The sequence below is a fragment of the Heteronotia binoei genome, chromosome 10, assembly GCF_032191835.1.
Source record: "Heteronotia binoei isolate CCM8104 ecotype False Entrance Well chromosome 10, APGP_CSIRO_Hbin_v1, whole genome shotgun sequence".
Lineage (NCBI taxonomy): Eukaryota > Metazoa > Chordata > Lepidosauria > Squamata > Gekkonidae > Heteronotia > Heteronotia binoei.
Genome location: NC_083232.1, coordinates 92,156,149 through 92,174,837, shown reverse-complemented (window position 1 = coordinate 92,174,837; position 18,689 = coordinate 92,156,149). Strand labels below are relative to the sequence as shown.

At 46.0% G+C, this 18,689-nt stretch overlaps 1 protein-coding gene across 1 annotated transcript in view; it reads right to left on the bottom strand.

The window, feature by feature from the left end:
• Positions 1-18,689, bottom strand: part of ABCA13 (ATP binding cassette subfamily A member 13) — a 388,752-nt gene that overhangs the window by 175,550 nt on the left and 194,513 nt on the right. Inside the window, exons 37-38 of the mRNA XM_060247734.1 lie at positions 17,731-17,961; positions 8,431-8,536 (exon numbers count right to left, since the gene is read on the bottom strand). Coding sequence (XP_060103717.1) covers positions 8,431-8,536; positions 17,731-17,961 — 337 coding nt within the window. The remainder of the gene's footprint in view (positions 1-8,430; positions 8,537-17,730; positions 17,962-18,689) is intronic.

The following is an 18,689-nucleotide window of genomic DNA, read 5'->3' as shown; positions in this document are numbered from 1 at the left end:
TACATCTGACGAGTGCAGATACCATGTCAAGCTGGCTTGGGGGAGGAAACTATCCCCCACCCATGCGTTGCTTTCTTTCTCTCATTCGGTTAAGCACTGTACAAACTAACAACCATTAAAGGTAAAGGTAGTCCCCCTGTGCAAGCACGAGTTGTTTCCGACTCTGGGGTGATGTTGCATCATGACATTTCCGCGGCAGACCTTTTGCAAGGTGGTTTGCCATTGCCTTCCCCAGTCACCTACTCCAGGGGTCTCCAACCCCTGGGCTGTGGACCGGTACCGGTCTGCGGTCTGTTAGCAACCAGGCCTTGAGTTGTATAATGATTTCATTATATATTACAATGTAGTAATAATAATAATAAGATGACATTGGGTTTATATCCCACCCTCCATTCCAAATCTCAGAGTCCCAGAGAGGCTCACAATCTCCTTTACCATCCTCCCTCACAACAGACACCCTGTGAGGTGGGTGGAGCTGAGAGAGCTCTTACGGCAGCTGCCCTTTCAAGGACAACTCCTACAAGAGCTGATCCAAAGCCGTTCCAGCAGCTGCAAGTGGAGGAGTGGGGAATCAAACCCGGTTCTCCCAGATAAGAGTCCAAGCACTTAATCATTACACCAAACTAATAAAAATAAAGTGCGTATGAACATGCCTTATACTGAATCAGACAGTCCATCAAAGTCAGTATTGTCTATTCAGACTGGCAATGGCTCTCCAGGGTCTCAAGCTGAGGTTTTTCACACCTCTTTGCCTGGACCCTTTTTAGTTGGAGATGCCAGGGATTGAACCTGGGACCTTCTGCTTACCAAGCAGATGCTCTACCACTGAGCCACTGTCCCTCCCTGAATTGTATCCCCGAAGTGCACAATTGTATCATCCCGGAACCATCACCACCCCACCACCCCATCCATGGAAAAATTGTCTCCCACCAAACTGATCCCTGGTGCCAAAAAGGTTGGGGACCACTGATCTACACTTTACCCCCAGCAAGCTGGGTACTCATTTTACCGACTTCGGAAGGATGGAAGGCTGAGTCAACCTTGAGCCAGCTACCTGAACCCAGCTTCCGCCGGGATCGAACTCAGGTCATGATCAGAGGTTGGACTGCAGTACTGCAGCTTTACCACTCTGTGCCACGGGGCTCATGCTAACAACCTTTAGAACACATTTTGTTTAAAAGTCCTATATAACCAGAACATAACCAGTGACAAAATATGCAAGTTTTGATTTGTAGAAGATAAAACCTATACGGTTATAAAAATTTAAGTTCTATCATCAGAGTTTTACGGTGGAGCAGTGCTATATCCCATACTTCTAACCCAAATTAGACATCAAGCCAACAGGTCATGATCAAGCCAAAGTTAAGCAGTTTTAAGTCAAGCTGATTTCAGTGGAAGGGCTTAAGCATGTGTTTAAATCTCTCCCGTTGGAAAGAATGCACTTGAAAGCTTAATAACCTCAGCTGGATCTGCTCCCAGATTTATCCACTTTGACATTTTGTATGATAACAACTCTTCACTGCTGTGCGGAACGTGATCACCACTGGGAAGTGGGGCAAACGCTTTTAGGCTGATGCGCTTGTACATTACAGAGTACAGAGATTGGATCTGCAGTTCCCACTGTCAGAAGCAACACAATCAAGTGTGAGTTGAAGGTTCTCAGTTCCACATGTGTGGTGCTCAGGGGTGGAATTCTAGCAGGAGCTCCTTTGCATATTAGGCTACACGCCCCGATGTAGCCAATCCTCCAAGAGCTTACAAAAAAGAGCCTTGTAAGCTCCTTGAGAATTGGTGACATCAGGGGGTGTGGCCTAATATGCAAAGGACCTGCTAGAATTCCAACCTTGGTGGTGCTCAATGTGGATCAGGACTACAGCATGCACAATGAAGGGGTTTCAGTGTCCCCCTTTCCTGCACCACTTTTCCATGCTGAAAGAATTCCAGGGCCTGCAGGGTTCATCCCCCCCCCCCCCCCGGAAAAAGAGGTGCTAGAACTCTCAAGAGGGAAACAAAAGAGAAACACACTAGGGTTGCCAATCCCCAGGTGGGGGCAGGGGATCCCCTGGTTTGGAGGCCTTCCCCCTGCTTCAGAGTCATCAGGAAGTAGGGGGGAGGGAAATCTCTGATGGGCCCTAAATTATTCCCTTTGGAGACTGATTCCCATAGGGTATAATGGTGAATTGATCTGTGAGTATCTGGGGCTCGGGGGGGGGGTGTGTTTTGAGATAGAGGCCCCACATTTTCAGCATGGCATGTGTACTAGATCTGCTATCTGGTAAAAGGGGAAATTCTGTTCTCTTTGTGGGAGAAAAGTAATCAAAGAAGCAATTGTCCATTGCCAGGATATCAAATAATTAGAGCTGTTCAGGCCTTCCCTCTGCACATTGTTACCAGTTTTGGGTTATGTTCGTTTTGAAGATGCTGATTTGGGAAGACTTAAACAGCACAGTTGACCTGGGAACTATGAGCGGTACAATTTTAAGATTCATCGTCAGCCTTAGACAAGGAAACGGGACATGAAAACTACAAATCACAAGGTTTCAAGCTTCGACAGCAAAGCATCTAAAATCTGGAAAATACCAAATATGCCTCTGTAGACAAATACTGCCAAACACATCTAAAATAGCTCTTTAGCACCCGAATAGCTATAGCAATCACTGTTTGCACACTCTGACCAGTTTCGCACCAGACTTTTAACCCTGGCTTAGCTGTGTCCCCAAGCTGACATTCTGCACTAAAATCATAGAGGCACCGAGTTGCTTTCTCTGATTCTCCAATTCTAGTGTAGAATATCAGTTTGGGGGCAGAGTTAAACCAGGATTAAAGGTCTATAGTGCGAAATTGGTCTGTTTTTGACCAGATATTCACATTAATACAGAAGCAAATTTACTTCCCCCCCCCAAAAAAAAAATCCTGCGTGAACTTTGATGTAAAATATTCCGAGAATATTCTGATATTTGCTGAATCCTGTTGTTCCCAATGGTACTTGATTGAAATATCTGATATCTCACAGCTGATAACTGGCAGATGACATCATTGTTTCAAGTAAGATGGTGGAGGGCTGCATTTGCACTTCAAAAATATACAGCCTATGCCTGCTTCACATAGCATTTCCACAGAGATCAATGAAGCTTACCTGCGAGTAAGGCTGACCCAAGAAATTCTGTATTTTTGCATCTTTTATAGGGCGATAAGTTTACCTGCCGGTGAGATCTAACTTAAGCATTCTGTTTCTGCCACTCGCCAGCCAGATGGGAAATGTACAAGCAAGGCACGGAGCGGCCAGGTGCGACAAGGAATTCCTTATATTTGCTTTATCGTGTGATGATTTTTTTTTCTTTTACTTCTTCCAAATTGACTGCCTCTCTGTTTCATTCGACAACCCCCAGGTTACAGAGGTTGTCCGGGTGCTTCTGATTTCTGCAGGCCCTATGGATGAATGACTTCGAAAATGCACTGCTGTTAACGGGCTTCTTCGGGGCTCTGGCTTCCTTGACTGACTTTATCCATCTCATGGTGGGCCGTCCTCTTTTCCTGCTGCCTTCAGCTTTTCCTAGCATGATTGCCTTTTCCAGTGACGCTTGTCTTCTCATAAGGGGACCAAAGTACAATAGCCTCATTTCACCGCATTGTTTGTAATTTTAAAACTCCTGTCCATTGAGAGCCAGTTTGGTTAAGTGCGTGGACTCTTATATGGGAGAACCGGGTTCGATTCCCCACTCCACCACTTGCAGCTGTTGGAATGGCCTTGGGTCAGCCATAGCTCTCTTGTCTGGGAGAACCGGGTTTGATTCCCCACTCCTCCACTTGCAGCTGCTGGGATGGCCTTGGGTCAGCCATAGCTCTCTTATCTGGGAGAACCGGGTTGGATTCCCCACTCCCCCACTTGCACCTGCTGGAATGGCCTTGGGTCAGCCATAGCTCTCTTATCTGGGAGAACCGGGTTGGATTCCCCACTCATCCACTTGCAGCTGCTGGAATGGCCTTGGGTCAGCCATAGCTCTCTTATCTGGGAGAACCGGGTTGGATTCCCCACTCATCCACTTGCAGCTGCTGGAATGGCCTTGGGTCAGCCATAGCTCTCTTATCTGGGAGAACCGGGTTGGATTCCCCACTCCTCCACTTGCAGCTGTTGGAATGGCCTTGGGTCAGCCATAGCTCTCTTATCTGAGAGAACCGGGTTGGATTCCCCACTCATCCACTTGCAGCTGCTGGAATGGCCTTGGGTCAGCCATAGCTCTCTTATCTGGGAGAACCGGGTTTGATTCCCCACTCCTCCACTTGCAGCTGTTGGAATGGCCTTGGGTCAGCCATAGCTCTCTTATCTGGGAGAACCAGGTTGGATTCCCCACTCCCCCACTTGCACCTGCTGGAATGGCCTTGGGTCAGCCATAGCTCTCTTATCTGGGAGAACCGGGTTTGATTCCCCACTCCACCACTTGCAGCTGCTGGAATGGCCTTGGGTCAGCCATAGCTCTCTTATCTGGGAGAACCGGGTTTGATTCCCCACTCCCCCATTTGCACCTGCTGGAATGGCCTTGGGTCAGCCATAGCTCTCTTATCTGGAAGGACCGGGTTGGATTCCCCACTCCTCCATTTGTAGCTGCTGGAATGGTCTTGGGTCAGCCATAGCTCTCGCAGGAGTTGTCCTTAAAAGAGCAGCTTCTGAGAGAGCTCTCTCAGCCCCACTCACCTCACAGAGTGTTTGTTGGAGTGAGGGGGGGGGGGGGAGGAAAGCAGCTTGTGACCACTCTGAGATTCAGTATATATATATAATATGCAAAGGAGTTCCTGCTACAAAAAAAGCCCTGACAATGACGTTACTAAAGTCCCACAGTGTAAACCAAATGCAAATATTATTAAGTCCCAGAGGAACTGGTTGGCCACTGTGTGAGACAGGATGCTGGAGTAGATGCCCCACTTTCTTACGTTCTTATGACCCGCATTTCTGCAATTCAAGAATGAGACAAGCGCGGCCAGACCTTCAGCGAAGTTCTTTAATGTGACATCAATCAGTTCTCTACGGTGATGTATTTTAATACCACATTAGAGAATTTACCTACACAGAGCATTCAATGCGGTATTAGGCATATATCACATTAAAGAACTTCACTGCAAAGCTGGACAAGCTTTTCCTTGACCCCTACATTGCAGAAATACATGCCAATGGGCTACAACCTCCTTTTTTGGATCATCTTAATCATCTCAATGACCACTCAACTCCGAGAGTGATCCTGTTTAACTTCTTTGATAAATGAAAAAGCTTGCAGGTGCCCTTGAGTATATCTTCCAAGAGACAATAAGAAGGGTCAAAGCGGCACCCTCTGAGTATCCCGACAATTAAATCTGACAAAGACGAATACTCTTCTTGGCCAGTTCCCAAGACACTTATGCCTATACGACACAACCGTTCTTAATGATAAATGACAGTCATCAATGATGAATGGAAATTTCTCTCCCATCTTCCCCAAAAGGTGGCATTATTGCTGATTTTTTTTTTTTTTGTACAGTAATTGATCGGCCTGAAACACTGAGAACAGCAGATTCTAATTACTGGGTTTTGTCCACTTGCACAACAAAATCTCTTACAACAATGTCGCCGAGTCCCTCAGAAGATTGGCTGCTAATTATATCTAAATGTATGAGATAGCATGCAAGTTTAAGTAGATCGTTCAAGCAGTATTTTTCTTTTAAGCATAAATTGCACTTCGGAGGCCTTTGGGGACAATATTCAAAATATCAGCAAAATGAATATTACAAAAGCTGGGCGGCTGCATTAATAATTCCTGAATCTTGTATGACTTTGTTTGATGATTGTGCACATATAAAAACGACGCCAATGTTTTAATGCTGCTTTTCGTCTTGCAAGCTTCATCCCATTCCTTATCTCAGTTCACCAGCTACTACTTTTCTTGCCCAAGTAGTAGAAGAAAAAGAAGAAGACGATGATATTGGATTTATATCCCACCCTCCACTCCAAATCTCAGAGTCTCAGAGCGGCTCACAATCTCCTTTACCTTCCTCCCCCACAACAGACACCCTGTGAGGTGGGTGGGGCTGAGAGGGCTCTCACAGCGGCAGCCCTTTAAGGACAACCTCTGCCAGAGCTCTGGCTGACCCAAGGCCATTCCAGCAGCTGCAAGTGGAGGAGTGGGGAATCAAGTCCGATTCTCCCAGATAAGAGTCTGCACATTTAACCACTACACTAAATTGGCTGAGTAGAGTTGCTGAGTTTCCATGAACATATGAAACTGCCCTTATATCTAGACTGACCATTAGATCAGTTCAGAGCTTTTTTTGTAGCAGTGAGCTCCTTTGCATATTAGGTCATGCCCCCCTGATGTAGCCAATCCTCCAAGAGCTTACAGGGCTCTTCGTACAGGGCTGACTGGGAGCTCCAGGAGGATTGGCTACAACAAGGGGGCATGACCAAATATGGAAAGGAGTCCCTGCTACAAAAAAAAAAGCCCTGGATCAGCTAGCCTGAGATTATCCAATAGCAGCTCTCCAAGTTATCAGGCAGACCTTTAGTCCTTGCACTGCTTCCTGAAGTCCTTTGAACTAGACATGCCAGGGGTTGAACACATGGTCCTGTGCATGGAAACTGTTACGTTATTGAGATTGGAATTTGGCCTTAGAGTCCAGCAGAGACTTGGCTGAGCTTGAGACTCCATAACAATAGCCCCCTGGAAGAAGGCCAATCCCTGGAAGGAGGCCAATCAGGGGTCGTTAGGCCAGCCATGAACCTATAGTTGGGTGTGATGGGTTTGGGGGTGGAGTTATTTGCATGCATATAAGCAGGGCCTTTTGGCCCTGCAAGCCAGTCCAGTTCTACCTTGATATGTTGAATCACTGAATAACGAGCTGTATTCACTATCACATGGGCTTTGAACCCAGTACATTTTAGAAACTTTCTGCTCTGCCACTGAACTACAATCTCCACCCCAGTTTTTGAGCTGGCTACTGTCCCTTTAATAGCAGTTTGAGTCTGTCTATCTATCTATCTATCTATCTATCTATCTATCTATCTATCTATCTATCTATCTATCTATCTATCTATCTATCTATCTATCTATCTATCTATCTATCTATCTATCTCTTTGTCTCTGTCTCTCTCTTTATCATCTTTCTCTCTGTCTCTCTCTCTATCTATCATCTACCTATCATCTTTCTCTGTCTCTCCATCCATCTATCTGTCTATCTATCTATCTATCTATCTATCTATCTATCTATCTATCTATCTATCTATCATCCATCTATCATCTATCTATCTATCTGTCTGTCTGTCTGTCTATCTATCTATCTATCTATCTATCTATCTATCTATCTATCTATCTATCTATCTCTTTGTCTCTGTCTCTCTATCATCTACCTATCATCTTTCTCTGTCTCTGTCTCTGTCTCTCTCTCTCACTCTCTCTCTCACTCTCTCTCTCACTCTATCTATCTATCTATCTATCTATCTATCTATCTATCTATCTATCTATCTATCTATCTATCTATCTATCTATCTATCTATCATCTGTCTGTCTAATTTGATTTTTAGCCTGCCCTTCCTGTAGAACAGGCTCAGGGCGGGTTACATCATAAAAACAATCAACAGTAAAAAAACCCCCAATAAAAGACCAATGTAAAATATATAAAATCTAAAACTACAGAGTGACAATAGAGACTAAAAAGAGTCGGGGAAATGAGCAAGCAGTATTCTTTAACTCCATTGCCTCAGTAGTTCTGCTTACTGATTTGTGCATCTCAGTTGACGGCACAAGACCAGGTCAGACTACTTTTCTCCAGCTAGCTATCTGGCAGTGGTACCCCCAAATTCTACTGAATAATGAGGTGGATGTAAACTTTAAAGCAATTACCAGCCCCTAGCTTACACCAAAGGAGGAGGAGGAGGAGGAGGAAGAGAAGAAGAGAAGAGGAGGAGGAGGAGAAAGAGAAGAAGATGAGGAGGAGGACAAGGAGATTGAATTTATATCCTCTGGTGAGTCATCATACATACGTGGCAGATGATGGTGGGTCATGTGTTGTAAAGTCTATTCTAAACAGTTACGTAGACCAAGGCTCACCAGAACCTCTATGAAGCCTGTTATGTCAGAAAGGGACCAGGACATCAAAGGCCTGATGGAGAGCAGATAGCAACAGGGGCTGACCAGACCAGATCAGGGAGGCATCGGCAGTGAGAAAGGTTAACTTAGAGCAGGCAGAGAGATCAGAGGCTCAAGAGGAAATTACAAGAGTGGATGTTTATTTGCTTTCAAGACCACCATAAGAGAACTTGGAAGCCACTGATGTCCCCTTGACTAACTTATCTTTAACATTTTCATTCTTTCAAAATCCAATCCTTAAAACTTGAAATTTAGTCAATCATAGTTTTATACAACCAAATGGCAAACTGAAATGTCACAATATATATATTAACTTTACCATTTTTATGTGTTGATTCTGCAATATCAGCCTGAGAGAACTTCATGTCCACGACTACTGGAGTTTCTGATGTCTTCTCTGAGCTTTGCAGTAGTTTCAAAAACACCTTTGCGGTGAGAAGAAGAAAAATAGGTATGAGGTTATCTCTAATATGTCTGACATTTTACACACAGACATATCTCTAATATGTCTGACATCATACACATAGATTCTTATTTAATTGCAGGAAACATTAATTGCTTGCCAAAAGTGTTTATGGAGCTTCTTCAGAGATTTCACATCTGTGGAAGAGATTTACCTGGGGATAAAAGCCATTTCTGTGTGTCACTGGCTATGTTTCATTACAGTTCTGATTAATACAACTGAAAGGGACCTCAAAATCTAATCCTATACATTAACAACTGGTTTTAATTTCTAGTTCCTTTGAAGGACGGACAGTGGTTCAGTGGCAGATCACCTGCTTTGCACGCTGAAGGTTTAGAAGAAGATTATGATATTGGATTTATACCCTGCCCTCCATTCCGAATCTCCAAGTCTCAGAGTGGCTCACAATCTCCTTTATCTTCCTCCCCCACAACAGACACCCTGTGAGGTGGGTGGGGCTGGAGAGGGCTCTCACAGCAGCTGCCCTTTCAAGGACAGAGTCTCAGAGCGGCCTACAATCTCCTTTAACTTTTTCCCCCACAACAGACACCCTGTGAGGTGGGTGGGGCTGGAGAGGGCTCTCCCAGCAGCTGCCCTTTCAAGGACGACCTCTGCCAAAGCTATGACTGACCCAAGGCCATTCCAGCAGCTGCAAGCGGAGGCATGGGGAATCAAACCTGGTTTTCTCAGGTAAGAGTCCGCACACTTAACCACGACACCAACCTGGCTCCAGCTAAAAGGAACAAGTAGCCAGTGAGATGAAAGTCTTCTGCTTGAGAACCGCTGCCAGTCAGAGTAGACAATACTGACCTTGATGGGCCAGTCGTCTGACTCAGGGTAAAGCAGCTTTGTGTACAATAAAAGCAGTTCAGCATCATTCCTTTGAATTTATTCTCCCACTTGGCATTCACCTAAGCCAAGGCCATCCTTTCTCAATGGTCATGTTGAAATTTCTGTGAGCACACTGATCCACCAACTTGACGGTAGGTTCTATGTTATGATGGTTGCCGTACTGGTCTTGGATCTGGAATTCCCAGGTTCAAATGCCAGTTTATGCCATGAAAGTCAAAGGGTGACTTGGGCCAGTTTGATGTCGTGGTTAATTGTGCGGACTCGTATCTGGGAGTACCGGGTTTGAGGAACCCGCTCCTCCGCTTGCAGCTGCTGGGATGGCCTTGGGTTAGTTGTCCGTAAAAGGGCCCTGTAAGTTCTTGGAGGTGCAGCCTAATAGAAGAAGAAGAAGAAGAAGAAGAAGAAGAAGAAGAAGAAGAAGAAGAAGAAGAAGAAGAAGAAGAAGAAGAAGAAGAAGAAATTGGATTTATATCCCACCCTCCACTCCAAAACTCAGAGCGGCTCACAATCTCCTTTATCTTCCTCCCCCACAACAGGCACCCTATGAGGTGGGTGGGGCTGAGAGAGCTCTCACAGCAGCTGCCCTTTCAAGAACAACCTCTGCCAGAGCTATGGCTGCGATGGGACCAGCCTGATTGGATTTACAGACCCAGTTCTTTCAGCCTCCTGCCCCCCTTCTTGGAGGGTGGTATTCCACTTCCTGCCACTAGGGTGTGCTGCCACCACCTGCTCAGTTTAGGGGTCCTGACCTAGAGGTACAGGACTCTCAATCCCCTTTTCCAGTTCTGAGGCCTGGCCTCAAGGTTTCCTGCTACTCAGCACCTGCTTACCACAGGGACCATATTCCTTCTTCAAGAGGGAATGAACAACCTGTTGTCCTGGGCTGCTTGCCTTGCCCTATCCTGGGACTCTCCTCTTAAGTGTGGTCTAAGGCAGTTAGGGAACTGTGTGGCACAGAGACTTACCGCCAGCATTCAAAATATCCTTCTGTTATCAAGGAAAGGAAACATCCCCTGTGCAAGCACCAGTCGTTTCCGACTCTGGGTTGATGCCGCATCACAATGTTTTCATGGCAGACTTTTTACGGGGTGGTTTGCCATTGCCTTCCCCAGTCATCTTCACTTTCCCCCCAGCAAGCTGGGTACTCATTTTTCCAACCTCGAAAGGATGGAAGGCTGAATCAACCTTGAGCCGGCTACCTGGATCCAGCTTCCGCCGAAATCGAACTCAGGTTGTGAGCTGACCCCTATCCTCCTGCCTCCCACTCCCCTATCTGCCATGTTGCCAAAAGATCAGTCTCTGTTACCCAGATGCTGATGTCACAATGCCGGCTTCATAGTGCCCCAGGCAAACAGAGGCTGAGACTTATTTCCCACTAGACCTATGTCACTCTCACTCTCCTCTTCTCTGCGGGGCTGCTGCTGGATTTCGCACAAGCTGCTCCGGAGCAGCGAGTTGCCCCGCCTCTCTTCAGCAGAAAGGATCCTCTGAAAACTGGCTTTTGTCTGCCGTGGAGGGAACTTGAAAAGGGGTGAGGCAACTCGGGACAGCTTGTGCGAAATCCAGCAGCAACGCTGTAAGGAAAAGGAGCAACGAGACCGGAACAAGGTGAGTGGGAAATCGCTCTGAGTCTCAGCAGTTGAATTCACAGATGTAAACTGAGAACTTCGAACGGAATCTCTCTTCACAGCTTGAAAAGCGCTTGCCGTTGGGCTAATGGCAAGTCATCAAGGGGACCAATGGCGAATTGTAAAGTGGAGGTTGGTGGGGAGAAGGTTGGTTGGCAGGAGGTAGGAGGCGGCGAAGCAAGAGGTGGGTAGGAAGCAGTTGAAGACAGTTTTACTGAAGACTGCATTGGACCGGTTTAATTTTGAAAGACTGGCAGTCGAAATGGGAGCTTTTCATTGTGATGGGTTTTTGTAATTGTTGTTTTATTTATATATTGTTTCAAAGGCTCCAGAAAGATCAAGTGACACCATGATTTGGAGTCTTCCACTCCGCCCCCTCCCCAGCTCACCGGAACCCGCTCCTCTACTAACCCTCCTCCACTAACTCTACCTCGTTTCCTTTCTTTTGACCACCCCCACTGTGTCTTCTAACCCATCAACCCGTTGTGTCTTCTAACCCGTTACCTCCACTATGTCTTCTAACCCATTACCTCTACTATCCCCACTGTTTGTTGTTTCCTCTCTCCCATTACTCTTACTACTCTTCTTTCCCTTTCTCCCTCTGCCCCCACCATCCCCCCCTTCCCTTCCCTTCCCTTCCCTTCTCCACACCCACCATCCCCGCTTCGCTTCCTTCCTCCACCTCCACTAACGCATTCCCACTAACCCGCTAATTTACCTGCCCCTGTTATATCTGTTCCCCTTCCCTCCATCGGTTGGGGCGGTGGAGGGAATGGAGCGGGGGACCACAGGGCTAGTGGACGGAATGGAAAGGCGAGTGGTAGGGGGTGGTGAAGGAAAGGGAAACAGGTACGTGCCAGCTACCTCCCTTTCCATTGTTAGAATGGGTTAGAAGACAGGGCGGGGGGGGGGGTGATCAAAAGAGAGGAAGTAGGAGTTGTTGGGGGTGGGAAACATGCCAGCTATGGACCTCCCATTCCATTGCTGTAATGAGTTAGAAAACAGTAAAAAAAAAAAAGGTAAAGATAGTCCCCTGTGCATGCACCAGTCGTTTTCGACTCGGGTGATGTTGCTTTCACAACGTTTTCACGGCAGACTTTTTTTTACGGGGTGGTTTGCCATTGCCTTCCCCAGTCATCGACACTTTTCCCCAGCAAGCTGGGTATTCATTTTACCGACCTCGGAAGGATGGAAGGCTGAGTGAACCTTAAGTCAGCTACCTGAACCAGCTTCCGCTGGGATTGACTGCAGTACTGCAGCTTTACCACTCTGCGCTATGGAGCAGTGAGGATGGTCAAACAGTGAGGATGGTCAAAAGAGAGAAAGCGGGAGTGGCTGGGGTGGTGAAGGAAAGGGAAGCGGGCACATGCCAACTACAAGGTCTCCCATTCCGTTGTTTCCTAAGAGGAGCCAATGGAACGGGAAGCCTGTGGTTGACCCTATCCTCTTCTTACTCCCCCTCCCTCCCCGGAGAACTCCACAGTAGCTGTGCTGTGCAGCCCTTTGCTAGAGTCGTTCTCCACTGGAGCCAGTGAGGTAAACACTCTCCTTTGTACTGTGTTCAGCTCAGTGTCATAAGCAAATCTGCACGATCCATCCCGAGTTTCCATTTGCACGATCTGTTCCCCACCTGATATTGCGAATGTTCTTTTTAAATAGATCTGCATTGAAATGACACATTTCTTTTTAGCAAAACCATTTAAAGAATCAGCGCCAAAGAACCAGAAGCGATTTCTTACTGAGGAGGCAGAGTGTCGAGGCGGCAGAATTATTTGGCCTTTGAAGAGCACTGAGGAGATTGGCTCCTGGATAGCGGGGCAGTGCCTTCCGGATTCCGCCTCCTGAGGAAGCGTCAAGCCCCTGGCCTGTTGGAAGCTTGTGGAGCCAGAACCAGTGTTTGGACTAGGGACCATTCTAGGGTTGCCAATCCCCAGGTGGGGGCAGGGGATCCCCCGGTATGGAGACCCTCCCCCTGCTTCAGGGTCATCAGAAAGCAGGGGGAGGGGAGGGAAATGTCTGCTGCGAACTCTGTTATTCCCTATGGAGATTTATTCCCATAGAAAATCATGGAGAATTGATCTGCGGGTATCTGGGGCTTTGGGGGGGGGCTGTTTTTGGGGGTAGAGGCACCAAATTTTCAGTATAGCATCTAGTACCTCTCTCCAAAATACCCCCCAGGTTTCAAAAAGTCTGGACCAAGGGGTCCAATTCTATGAGCCCTAAAAGAAGGTGCCCCTATCCTTTATTATTTCCTATGGAAGGAAGGCATTGAAAAGGTGTGCCGTCCCTTTAAATGTGATGGCCAGAACTCCCTTTGGAGTTCAATTATGCTTGTCACAGCCTTGAACTTGGCTCCACCCCTAATGCCTCCTGGCTCCACCCCCAAAGTCCCCAGATATTTATTGAATTGGACTTGGCAACCCTAGACCATTCAGGCCTCATTTTGGGCAGGAGGTCACAGGAGCAGAACTCCAGAACCTCTACATTTTATTGTGCTCTTTCTTTCTTACTCCCTCCCCCCAATAATCACTTCTCGGCTCCATTGTTCAAAGCCCCTGTGAGAATTTTACTGAACTTTAAGATTTTTGGCCATCCATAAGCTTTTTGGGCATCAATAGGAGGAAGAGGCTTTGCAGTTGTGGAAGCAAGAAAAAATACCAGAGAAATGGGATTGGATTGTAAAAGTTATGACATGGAGTGAAATGGGCAAATTAACAAGAATTTTAAGAGACTATGACTTAGAAGTCTTTAAGAGGGAGTGGAAAAAGTTCAGAAGATATGTAGAAAAAGAGTGGAAAGTAAAAGGACATTGGACAACCTTTGATAATGATTAAGTCTTAGAAGGAAGAAGAATGTAATTTTTTGTTTTTATTAGTTAAGGGTACCTTTTAATATTAGTATAAGTAATAACACCTGCGGGGGTCAAGTAACAGGGGGAGGGGTGGTTAGAAAGTAATATATGGGATAGATAAGAAGATGTTATTAATGATGCAGAAAGAAGATATTGTCACCATACGTTACTAAACAAAAAAAATTGTTTTGAAAAAGAAAAATAAGAGGAAGAGGCTTTGTTCCTGCTTAAATGAAGAATGGCTTTTAAGAAATTTATAATTATTTTCTTTCATGAGGTCTCGTTGCTGCACTGCTTACATTCTGAGAGCATTATGCCAACTTTAAAAATGATGGCTTTTTTCCAGATAAAAGAATAATGATCGGTATCTCCATGTAGAAAGGTAAAAAGTAACTTGCAACAATGAGTGGTTCCTTCATGGAGAGTGTTTTGGCCAGCAATGAAATGGAAGGCTTTGCAAAGGTTTTAAAAAAAGATATTGGCTTACGCCTTCACTACATACAGCTCAACAAGAAGAAGACATTCATAATACTGAAGAAGTAGCAACACGAAATGTGTCTTCTGTTATTATTATTATTATTATTATTATTATTATTTACATTCTGTATGACTAATCAACAATGAGCTCTGTGGAAAACTGTTTTTACTGTCTATTATTGTGAAATTCATAAGTAAAAGTATGGTAGCCCTTATATCCTAGTTCCATTTTGTATTTCGTGTCGCGTATCTTAACTGTGATCCTATAATTTGAACTTTCAGTCTTGACAAACTTTCTAATATTTTTCCCCACAAAAATGGGGAATAACCAAAACCTATCGAGCAGACAGATGGAAATCTTCCTCATGCCACTGTGGCCACATAGGAGAAAGTCATTTAAAAAGTATGATGGGAGTCAGGTTTTTACTATAACAATTAAAAGTCAAGGCACATTTGAAGGTAGATGCTGAGCTGATCTAATTTAGTCCACCTTCCGGTGATGTCAGGGTGTGCGGCACATGCCGATCAGTTATGCAAATGAGTTGTGCTAACGAGCTCCGACATTGGATGTCTTCTTGCAGGGGACAGTCTCCAGAACGTCATTCGTCATGAGGTGCAGCCCTGAGTCTGTCTGTGTGATTGTCCTGGGGGCAGCCCGCTTTGGATCAGCTGGCACGAGAACCATTGTTTAGAACAGGACACAGCAAGTGTCCGTTAGAAGGGGAGAGGCCCCTGTTCAAGAGGGTGTGTGAAGTGTGGTGCTCCAGATCAGCGTTCCCTCAAAGCTGAGTGAGCGTGAGCTAGCTCACAGATTTTTAGCCTCCAGCTCACACCTTTTTGTCTCAGTTCAGGAAAAAATGGCCCCAGAGCACAATACGTGATGCAGGAGCTCACAACTTTAATGCCAGCAGCTCACAGCTTTAATAACCAGTAGCTCACAAAGTAGAATTTTTGCTCACAAGACTCTGCAGCTTAGAGGGAACATTGTTCCAGACCAGGGGTGGCCAAACTGTGGCTCTTTAACAGATATTAAACAGATTTAACAGATATTGTGTGGCTCTTGAAGCCCCCCACCGCCCCATTGGCTGGCTTGGAGTAACTTCTTCAAGCCAAGCCAGCTGGCAGCTTGAAGTTAAAGTTGCTTTTTTTCCACCTCTCTCCCCCTCCCATCTATTTACCTACCTTCCTTCCTTCCTTCCTTCCTTCCTTCCTTCCTTCCTTCCTTCCTTCCTTCCTTCCTTCCTTCCTTCCTTCCTTCCTTCCTTCCTCCCTTCCTTCCTATCTCGTGCCTCTCAAACGTCCAATGTCCATGTCTTATGCCTCTCAGACATCTGGCATTTATTCTATGTGGCCCTTACATTAAGCAAGTTTGGTCGCCCCTGGTCCAGACCTTATTTTGGACTCCAGAGCTTTCAATCCCTCCTCAGTGTTTTTGGCTGCATCCATGAATAAATCATGAAGGGATGAATAAGGAACTGGGAAGAAGAAACCAACTTCAGGCTCTTCATTGTGTTTGCGTGGAAGTACCCAATCTGTTTATGTGCAGTTTTGCCTCATTCTCAGTAGCTGCAAAGAGCAAGTGAGGAGGCTGTACTATCCGACAAAACATCATCATCTTATCTATTTTGGGGGAAACATATTAGGTTTACTCTTTTACTGTCAGTCTTAGTGAGAGGATATCGAGAAATGATCCACAGTGAAATAACTGAATTATTACCTTGAGGAGCTGTGAGTTCTAGCAAAGAAGGAGGCAAACATTGATATATTGTGTTTAGGCTGAGTATAACTAACTAAAATCATCTAGATAGATCCAAGCGGGCAGCTGTGTTGGTCTGAAGCAGCTGAACAAAGCAGGAGTCAAGTTGCACCTTTAAGACCAACCAATTTTTATTTAGAACGTAAACTTTCATGTGCTCGTAATTACACTTCATCAGACTACTCAGATCAAAGGTTTGCTCAATTTGTTACTATTCTGTCATTATCCCATTTTACATTCTAAACCACTGCCTACCAGATAATTTTACTTCACTGTCATTGGTTCTTAAATCTGTACCGTGTTGCATTCTGGGCCACTGCCTACCAGCTCTGTATGGCTCTGCTCACTGTGCTGGATTCCTCATCTGATGAAGTGTGCTTAAGAGCACACGAAAGCTGACGTTCTAAATAAAAATTGGATGGTCTTAAAGGTGCCACTTGACTCCTGCTTTGTTTAAAATCATCTATTTCTGGGAGAATGCTCCACTGAGAAGACAACAGATCGGGAAATAAATTGTTAGAGACGATAGCAATCAGTTGCATTTTGGATCACCATCCTGCTACAGGAAAAGCCCTGCCTTTGCATATTAGGCCACACACCTCTGATGTAGCCAATCCTCCTGGATCTTACAGTAGGCCCTGTACTAAGAACCCTGTAAGTTATTGGAGGACTGGCTACATCGGGGGTGTGTGGCCTAATATGCAAAGGAGTTCCTGCTACAAAAAAAGCCCTGTTGTTTCCACAAAGAAGTTCTGTTCCACCTTGTTCCCCCAGAAAAAAACTCCTGTACACTAGAGTTGCCAAGTCCAATTCAAGAAATATCTGGGGACTTTGGGGGTGGAGCCAGGAGACATTGGGGGCGGAGCCAGGGACAAGGGTGTGACAAGCATAATTGAACTCCAAGGGAGTTTTGGCCATCACATTTACAGGGACAGCACACCTTTTTAAATGCCTTCCTTCCATAGGAAATAATGGATAGGGGCACCTTCTTTTGGGGCTCGTAGAATTGGACCCCCTGGTCCAATCGTTTTGAAACTTGGGGGGTACTTTGGAGAGAGGCACTAGATACTATACTAAAAATTTGGTGCCTCTGCCTCAAAAAACAGCTCCCCCAGAGCCCCTGAAGCCTCCAGATCAATTCCCCATTATACCCTATGAGAATCGATCCCCACATAGGGAATAATGAAGTGCTCAGCAGACTTCCACCCGCCCCCGTTTCTGGCGACTCTGAAGCGAGGGATTGGCCTCTCTACTCATGAGTTGCAACCAACTTCTTCCAACTAACACAGACACCCCATCCCAAGAGGAAGCCTTTCCAATCAGAGACTGAAGCCTTCGGAGAGGGAAAGTCACATGGTGGCTTTGGGGGCGGGGCTTCCCCCCACCGGCCAGCTGACTGGAGGCGGGAAGGAGCCTGGGAAAGCAGAAGAACCCCCGCTGGGACCTGGGGATTGGCAAGCCTACTGTACACACACACACACACCTGTATATTTCAATGCATGGTAACATGAGAGGTTATATTAATGGATCTTTGTTAAGTTGACAACCATGGCATGATCAGGAAAATGTTTTTGAGTGCATTCAAAACATACCTTTTCCAAAGTGGTATCAGAAATGCCATAGCCAGTCACATGAAGGTACGGAAGGTTCTCATCCAACGCCTGGAAGAGACCTTTAAAAGCAGCCTTGTCAGCCTCCGCAGGGATCATATAGGTCAGCTCGCTCCCACTGTTCTCTTTCAGGAGCGCTTCTGGAATGTAGGCCTGGACCAGAGCTGTGACCCGAAGAGTATCACAGGGGTCTTCAGTTGCAAACACAGAGGGCTGCCCCAAAAGACAAAGAGATCAGATTAGAAGTGGGATTACGGAAAGATAGGCGGAAGGTTGAATTACAATTCAATTCCATTCAATAACCTTTATTGGCATGATATCGAACATAACGGTTGAATTACAAGCAGTGTTCCCTCTCAGCTGAGTTACTGTGAACACAGGGGTTTCTTGCCTACGGCTCACACATTTTTGTCTTAGCTCAGGAAAAATGGCGCCAGACCAAACTACGTTATGCAGTCGCTCACAACTTGAATGCCAGTAGCTGACAAAGTAGAATTTTTGCTCACAAGACTCCACAGCTAAGAGGGAATGTTGCTTGGTTACAAGTATTAGGTTAAGAGCCACAGATAAGCATAAAGGTAAAGGTAGTCCCCTGTGCAAGCACCGAGTCATTACCGACCCATGGGGTGACATCGTGTCACGTTTTCTTGGCAGGCTTTTACGGGGTGGTTTGCCATTGGTGTAGCGTAGAGAGCCAGTTTGGTGTAGTGGTTAAGTGTGCGGACTCTTATCTGGGAGAACCGGGTTTGATTTTCCACTCCTCCACTTGCAGCTGCTGGAACAGCCTTGGGTCAGCCATAGCTCTGGCAGAGCTGTCCTTGAAAGGGCAGCTGCTGTGAGAGCCCTCTCCAGCCCCACCCACCTCACAGGGTGTCTGTTGTGGGGGAGGAAGGTAAAGGAGATTGTGAGCCGCTCTGAGACTCTTGAGTGAAGGGTGGAAT